We start from the raw sequence: 8648 nt of genomic DNA, 5'->3' as shown, positions 1-8648 counted from the left end.
AAAAACCTGTCACCATACAGCCTGGATATTTGTGGAAGTGCTGTCTGTAATTCAAGAACTTAGATTTTATTGGGGAAGAAAAAGAAGTATCAACATTTGAAGTTGCATACTCAATTTCAGTGCTCTACAAACACTGAATATCTCTCGGTTGTTCTTATAAAAGTGCATGGGTTAAAATACCCACAAAAGTGAAATTAAAATTGTGAAAAAAAAGTAAATGTTTTAAGTTACTTCATAGTTTGTATGATTAATTCCATAATACTTTTTTGGCTATGTTTAACTAAATATTGAGAAGAATGGGAAGGAATACTCCCAAATTTCTAAACAAACAAGAATAAATGTAAGTTTCCTTACCTTTATAAGACATTTCTCTTCAGAAGATGACAGCAGCACATTCTCTGGCTTTAGATCTCGGTGTATAATTCCATTGTCATGAAGGTACTAGATATGTACAGATACACAATCAAGGAAAAACAAGGAAAAAACTATTAAGTTTTTTAACTGGACAGGAGGCAAGAATCAAAGTTCAGTCATAAATGACTGCTTTATTAAGATACAATGAAGTCTGAGTTAAAACAAGGAACAACGTTGATTCTAACTAGTCATACAAGATACGTACTAGAGATGTCTTCGCATTTACACTGAAGGGAAGCTTCTCTTCATAATGATACTACGTCTCCAGATATAATAAAGTAGAAGATAATGACACCAACTTTATTATGTGAGCAGCTGCCCAAAAACGAGAATTGGAGAAAATCACAGTAGTTTACTCACTAATGAGGAAAATAATTCTAGGTTTATTATTTACTAAAACCTACTACAGGACAACTATTAAGTTTCTATTTTTGGCAGTTGCAAGACTGAGTTGCAAAACTGAGTCAAAAGAAAAAAAGGAAACAAACTTATCTGAAAGCATATTCAGGCCCAATTAGTTTGATGTAGAAAACAATCTTGCAGAAGTTACTAATGAAATATGCTTACCATTTCATGAATTTAGAAGAGATTTATCTAACGACTCGATATTCAGCATTTGAAAACTATTAAAATAGTCTTAATCTGTTGTCTGCTGAACTGAGATGCTTATTCAGGAGTGCATAGTAAAGCATCCGATCACCGATTGTTCTGAAGGCCGCTACGCTGATGACTGCGTCCACACCTGACTAAAAGTCTCCTGTGACAATCCTGCCATCGGTGAGCACAGCCTGTATTAGTACTTAGTCCCTGTTTTCAGTAAGTAAGAGTGTTTGAGTGTTCTTTGGCTGCACTGAGGGAAAGAATCTTGTTAAACCAACTTGTTAAGAGCGCCGTGCTGATTGCTTGCACAAGTTTCAAAGTGACAAATCACAGTAAATTCATCTGACTGACACTCGTATGCATAATCATGAATGCTACCAGGAACAGCATGGTTAGGTACCTTTACAGCCAGCAGCATCTGATAAAAATACAACTTGCAGGTAGCTTCTTTCATCTTGACTGGCCTTGACACTCTGTCATACAATTCTCCCCCTTCCATCCTAAAACAAATGCAGGTAAAAAGTCAATATACTACTTCTAAAAGATTAGACAAGACTGAGGCCAAAACATTTGGCTATTTTGGGATATAGAGAAGGAATATATTTCTGAAAATGAGTCAGAAACATCCTAAACACAAAACACACACACTGCTGAATTAGGCCTAATCCCCTTCACTGGGAGCCGTTAGAGGATTTCTTTGATTGGCCTCCTCTTATGAGCTCAAAATCAAAAAACTAGCAGCAATGCACAACAGCAGCGTAGTGGGCAACTATCCAGGCACTAAGTGCCTTCCAAGCTTAGAAGGATTACTCTTCTGGTTATCCTAGTTCCTAATTTTACAGAGGTTTCAGAGAACAGTGGAGGCCAGCAAAAGAAAAACAAAACAAAAGAAACAAAATAACCCCCCAAGTTTCGAGCTATACACATTCTTTGTGGCTATGAAAAACATTTTATTTTATGCATTTACTTTCAAACAAGGTACTTACAGTTCCAAAACAATGTAGTAATCCTCCGCTTCAAAGAAGTTTTTGATCTTGATTAAGCAAGGCTAATAAAAAAGGGAACACAAACGGACACAGACAGAAAAGTAGAATAATTCATAAAAACTAGTATTATCAGCAGTTTATCATCCTAAAGTTTCTATTTCAGTACGATTCCAACAATGCCAGTTAAACTAACACTTAATACAACTGTCTAGTGCCCCTGGCTTTGACAAACATTAGTATTCAATCTGTTGTCCTCTCCCCCATACCTCCATCCAAAAACCATTCAACTCGTGCGGTGGCTACAGCTCAACAAGTATCCTTACGTTTTCCAGTTGCGAGTTACCATACCCTCAATATTTTCTTTATGTGCAATAGTACATTGGGAAGCAAGGGAAAGTTCACTAAGCTATGCAAACTTTCTACTTAACAGAAGTAAAAGAAATGTTTTTTGTGGGGCGGGGCGGGGAGGATGCAGGGGAAAGAGGGGATACAAATAAAAAAAAAAAAAAAAGCCAGTGGAATCTAATCTTTGTATTTGGTTATCTGGCAGTATTTACAAAAACACGCATCAAGGAAAGATTTCTACAACAGTGGTTCAGGTTGAAACTTCTCCTGTGAAGTTTCTTCTCAAATTTACATCTCAGTTATTCAAGGTTTTAAAGCCTCGAATCTGTAAAGATATAGTATACCTAAGAAAAAAGAAGCGTTCAGTAGACTTACAAGAACAGTTATGTACATCCTTTAACATATTTTCTAAACAGATAAAATTGATCTTTAGTTACTACACTAAGGTCAGTGAACTACAGAAGTACAGTAGGCAGCCAAAAGGAATAAAAAAGTACAGTAACACTCACATGATCTATTTTCTTCAAAATTTCAATTTCTGTATTGATATTAAAAGCTGGGTTCTATGAAAAGAGTCAAATATCATATTGGGTAAGACTGGAATAAGGCACATCAGAAATAAGAGACAGTAGCAGAAAAGCCATTGTTTCACGTCCCTTGCTACTTTAAGTGACCATAATATCATATATTCCTTTTCCATGAGCTGATCAGGTACCTTTTCTGAATTGAATGAACAGTCTGCTCACACTACCTGTAGCAAGATACTGCTCCAGACATGTCGTGGCACTGCAGGTTAGAAATCGTCACCTAATTTCCAAACTACAAAAAACCCCCAACAAACAAACAAACAAAAAACCCCCCAAAACCACCCAAACAAAAAAAGCCCCCCCCCAACTTGGCAAGTATATATCATTATTATCCTTTAAACAGCTTTTGTCCCTCCAAGATGCTTTCCAAATGGGTTAATGCTAACATTAAATGCTACTCTCTCCTAGCCTTTACTTTGCAATGTTACATAAAGAGATTATTTCAATCTGTGGCTTAGGCTCAACTCATGAAATCAACCCAGCAGGTTTTTTTTTTGCTCTTCTTCCAGTCCGAATCAATCATCTTTGAACACACAGGATCAAACCCCTATACAACACTCCATATGCAGTCCTATCTCTGCTGCGTACAAAGGCATTTCTTAACACTTATAATTCATACAGCATTTCTCAATCTTCATTAGAAATGTTCCAAAATTGCATTTTGCAATTTTCAATCACATTGATGTCACATATTCACCTGCAAACAACTATATCTATCTCCTCCTCTGAACTAGGAAAAGCGTAGATGATGGCAGAAGTTGCTGCTGCTCTCGAAGCATACAGCCTTGCACTATTAAACACTACCCAACTTCTATTTCTCCAGCATACAAAAGCATCAGTTCTTCACATATGACACTGCAATCTTCCTTTCCCTCAGCAGAGACTCTGAGTCAGTGCCAAAGAGCTGCATTAGTACATGCCCACTTTCTGTGCCACTCTCTCTAAATGTCATAGTACTGACTCTCAAGACAAGTTCTCAAAACTTACACTAGCAACTAATTCCACTCCCCCAGAAGCCTCCTGGCATCCCTTCCTCAGCCAGCTACCTTTCCACCTTAGAATTTTTGTCTTCACAAAAACATTTTCCAGATCAAGCAGTAGTTTCCTATACAGTACCTGATGAAATACTCTGTCAGTTTAAACAGATTCTGTAATTGTATCTGTGCTCTGAAGTCCATTACTTTTACCTCTAACTGTATTTTTCTTCAAAGTTTATCCTATACCCTTACACAAAATTAGAGTAACAGATACGGAGTTGCTTGGACCTCTTTCTCCTGTTGAGAACAAGCCAAGTGGCTTTACTCCATTCAAATTCAGGCTTCCGGTACAAGACTAGACACATGAAAAGCCCTTCCCAAAAGGCTTCATAAGATCTTATTAAAAAGTATTATGGTGGAGAATACAAGAAAATTAGCAGAGTTTGTAAATTTTTGGTCAGACTCCGCTGTTTATGACATGTCCCTCTGACACATTTTAGGGTATAAACTCCACAAGACTCCCCGCCACCCTTTGTATATGCCACATTAACAAACAGTCCTAAATGATGAACACAACGAAATGTGGTCAAAGCAAGCACTTTCTACAGAGTTCTATAGATCCTGTGAGATCAACAGGCATTTAAGTATTACATACAGAGGCCAGTAAGTGAGAAAATGCTCTTTAGTTGGAGAGAGCTGGGGAGTCAGAGGGGTTACAAAATATTCCAGGACCACTGCAAGATGACCAAAAGACAGACAAGCAAACAAAAATACTTACAGCCTCTCTAATGGCACTTGCCATAAACTTCCGTTTATTGATTATCTTTACCGCGACTTTGTTACAAGTGCTCTTCTCAAACGCCAGTTTGACTTCTCCGCAGGCACCGCTAACACAAAAGCACAGCCTTGTTAATGGCGACAAATACTTTCCAAAACCCTGCATATCAAGTACAGACAAGTGAAATCAAAGCATCGGATTGCACACAGGTTTTTAGGCTGCTGCTTTCTAACTTGCTGGATATGGCATGTTGTCAAAACCTTCTCAGAGAGCATTCAATTGTTAGTCTATTTAAATAGCAAGCGATGTCAAGGGCCACCCATGCAAAAACGCAGGAGTAAGTACACAGGGCAACTAATCTGCCTGTACAAAGGGTGCCAGTGAACATCACGGACGAGCTCTGGCAGCATTTCCATCACGCAAATGCGTTTAAGGGACAAGACACCTGGCAAAGAGCTCTCTCAACACCAGACTGCACAAATCTGAAGAACAGCTATGACAATACTTTTGTTTTTACTAACTAGCAATTATACTCCAGAAAGAAATCCTTGTATTTTGCACTCGGTTTTGTTTCCATTTAACCATTCCACTCCAAATTCTTCGCTGACCATCTTTTTCCAAAAGACAAAAAAAACCAGCCTCCACTTAAGGTGGCCTCTCTCCTTTTTCCTGACAACAGTTCTTTCCCCTTCTGCCTGAAGGCCTCAACAGTGATGCTGTAGAAAGCTATATTCTGACAGAAGGCTCTTCCTTCTACTTCCAATAACTTAGTGAATTAATATACAAAATTTAAAAACTTGTTAAGAATCTACAAACTTTATTTTCTACCAGAGAAAAAAAAACCAACCCTGGATTTCACCATTAATGGTAGGTTACGTAGCCCAAGCCAGTTACAGTAATAAATCCAAAACTCCTGTTTAAGCTGCTGTAAATAACGGTTTACTCAGGTGTCATTCATTTTTTCTTTTTCTCTTTTTTTTTTTTAAAAAAGCAGCTCACTTAACACTGGTAATAATTCCAGCACAAGGTACTGAAAATGGTAGCAAAATTAACAGTTAATACTGCAGAAAGAAGGGTGCTTACCTTCCCAAAGTCTTTGACATGATATATCTCTCTCTGAATTCTCTAGGAAACACCAACTGATCATCCACCGTCAGATCAGAAAATACAAACACTAGGAAGATGAGTGGAGATCATTTTCCTGTTATTAGCTTTAAGATTTTGTTACAACAAACAGCTATGCTTCCTGAGCTTTTATAGCCAACAATGTAACTAAGGAAATGCTGCATGCTAGAAGAATGACAAGAAGATACAAAAAAGTTAATTGGTGCTGTAAACAACATCAGCTACGGGTTAGCAAGGTGATCCTGTCACTGAGAACTGACATATTCAGTATTAACTTCACATCAGCGCTTAATCAATTACCACTACATTTAAGGACAAAACAGGCAAGAATGTCATTGTCACAGCAGGGACCAAGGAGAAGTGACAATCAGGAAGATGGCGTATTAGTGGAAAAGCAAAGACAAAGAAACAAACCCCCAACCCTGCTAATTTATGAGGGTTTTTAATTACTATGCAGCATCTGAAGTACCTGGGGTTTTTCAGCTTCCCTGGAATAGTCTGCTTGCCCTGTTCCCACCACCACACAGCCACCAAAGCACGAAAGCGTTTCAGGAATAGGAAACAACTATAAAAGTTTATACTCTAGTAAGGTGGTTCCTGATGCAGCTTTCTTTTCTCAGTTTTTTTTCCTAGGGTTGAGGTGGATACAGATAATTTTTATGCCAGTACTAAAACATCAATTCATAGCTGTATTTTCATAGCACTCATGAAGAAGCTCAGCTCGCAGGAAACATGTTCAAATCACTGCAGAAACCACCTCTTGGTCAACACACGAAGAACCTGCTTACGTTATAGCACATTTTACCCTTATTAGTCTGTACAGACAGTGCAATTTCAGAGTTGTGAGTCAGTGGAAGCTTCTTCCCTTTTCCAATGAGCTCTCTATTAACAAAAGTTCCATTTGCACTGTGGTCTTCAATGTAGGCAACATAGGAATTTTTGGGACCCATTTCCTCAAAAAGAAAAAAAAATGGGAAAACTAACAGTAGGGAAAAAAATTACTGTAAAGACATGACAGACTATAGATATTTACTACTGTTGGATCAAGAAATCAGACTACTGAGGTTATTTCATAACCCGGGTTAACGGAGCACTGCCAAGCATCTTGTTAAAGGAGTCAGTACTTAAACTTTGATTTCTTTAGGATCCACCCCCACCAAAGTCAATCTTTTTCAATTACACCAAGTTAAAAAAAAAGACAGTTAAGTTTTTTAGCACCTACCCTGAAAATTCGGAAATGCTTCTTGCTATAGTTTTGGTAGAAGCCAGTCTCGGACAATCGTAGCTTAGAAAAACTATAATCACAGCTTTTGTCTCTTCCAAACCAGTATTCATCATTCACACAGTCTGTAGAGGACGAGGGAGTGAAACAGAGAGAGGACACAGAATTACAGGAAGTTCCCAACTACGGCACTGCAGAGTGATGCCAAATGGTAGTGAGCAGGCTAACAATGACAGGATTCTTCCTACACAATCAAGTTTATTCATCTTAATTCAGACAGAGCACCACACACTAACACCATCTTGTACAGTATTTTAATATTTTTTCCCTCTTTAGTAATAGCAGAGTTTTCAGTTCACCTTCAGCAATAGAGAGACTCGTGATGTATAAACAAAATAAACTCTGAAATGGAAAAATGAACACGAATACCCCAGAATTCCTCTAAGTCTGTGGACGCTGTGTATCTGGGTACTCGGTATAAACCCTGGGATGTAGCACGGAACAGAACATTATTGTAAAAGCTGCAAGCTTGTACTTAAATTTGGTTGTACTTAATTTGCAAATGAAAAGACACAGCACTCTACCAAACTGTTCAAAACTTTTCTGGGGCACTGGAACTGAACCAAGAGGCTTATTACAGTATGCACATACCACAATTGCTGAAACCTTTTCCAAGTGCAAAGAGTCGACCCCAAGGCTGAGGAACAAGCTCTTCAGATTCCTGGTCCTCAGGGATTGACGGAAGCTCCTGAGTGGGAACAGTGTCCAAAGAACTGAGGGTTCCAGAACTTGAGGAAGACTGACTAGTACTCTGTGACCCACTGGAAGAGGAACCGGTACCACCCTGTGACGGCTGGGCACTTTGAGACGGCTGCGCTTCGCTTCCAGTCTCTCGAGACATTATGGCTTTAGAGAGAATGTTTAGAAAGAACAGTTACTACAGCGAACTAAAACTGACAAACATTCACACGTTTTGGACATGAATGCCCGAGCCCATTCTCAGTCTTCAAAGCTTTCAGCCAGAGTGTACATGTGTGGGCTGTATGTAAATCCCCACGAATTTTGCATAACATGATGTTTTTCCTTTTAAAAAAAACAAATAACGCGGTGCTCCCTCTGCTGGTCCTAAACCAACAGTTAAATCTTATTCCCAGACTTTTACTTGTGTGCCTCAGGGCTCACACTTCAAACGAACCACCGCACGAGCGGCACACTCTGATAAAGCGTCCCCACACAAAGCAGTCACCACTGCAGCTCCCCAAACGCGAAGAGGAAAAGTTAGAACAAACAAATGAAGTACGTTTTCTCAATGCTGAGCGCGCCCAGCAGATCTACCACACAGTAAGCCGGTTCGGTGTTTTGGCTGAATAATCTTTTCATATAGGTTACGACTCACGAATTTTCACATCTCTCTTCCACGCGGGTTCTGTTCAGCGATTTTATTTACAGAGCAGCCACACCCATACACGATTAACTTGCAACCCCTGCCAGACTCGCCGCACAGCCACACCGCCCCAGCAAACAGCTCGGGCCGGCCTTAAGGCAGGGGAATCCCAGCGGCACCGCGCCGCCCTCCCGCCCGGGGCAGGGCAGCCCAGCGGCCAGCGCCTCAGC

At 39.5% G+C, this 8648-nt stretch overlaps 1 protein-coding gene across 5 annotated transcripts in view; it reads right to left on the bottom strand.

Moving 5' to 3' along the window:
- The window catches only part of CHEK2 (checkpoint kinase 2), a 19524-nt gene extending 10899 nt beyond the window's left edge, over positions 1-8625 (bottom strand). The window contains exons 1-10 of one of the 5 annotated variants that reach the window (XM_035890322.1): positions 8335-8625; positions 7686-7940; positions 7035-7159; positions 6618-6765; positions 5771-5861; positions 4688-4796; positions 2855-2908; positions 2001-2062; positions 1415-1514; positions 355-441 (exon numbers count right to left, since the gene is read on the bottom strand). In XM_035890322.1, coding sequence (XP_035746215.1) covers positions 355-441; positions 1415-1514; positions 2001-2062; positions 2855-2908; positions 4688-4796; positions 5771-5861; positions 6618-6765; positions 7035-7159; positions 7686-7935 — 1026 coding nt within the window. In that variant the 5' untranslated portion in view covers positions 7936-7940; positions 8335-8625. The other 4 variants (XM_035890324.1, XM_009634731.2, XM_035890323.1 and 1 more) reach the window with 4 other exon arrangements.
- Between the last annotated feature and the right edge of the window lie 23 nt (positions 8626-8648).

This window comes from Egretta garzetta, unplaced genomic scaffold, assembly GCF_000687185.1.
Source record: "Egretta garzetta isolate BGI_Z169 unplaced genomic scaffold, ASM68718v1 scaffold73, whole genome shotgun sequence".
Classification (NCBI taxonomy): domain Eukaryota; kingdom Metazoa; phylum Chordata; class Aves; order Pelecaniformes; family Ardeidae; genus Egretta; species Egretta garzetta.
Note: the sequence above shows the minus strand (reverse complement) of the source record. Positions and strands in the feature narration are given on the sequence as shown.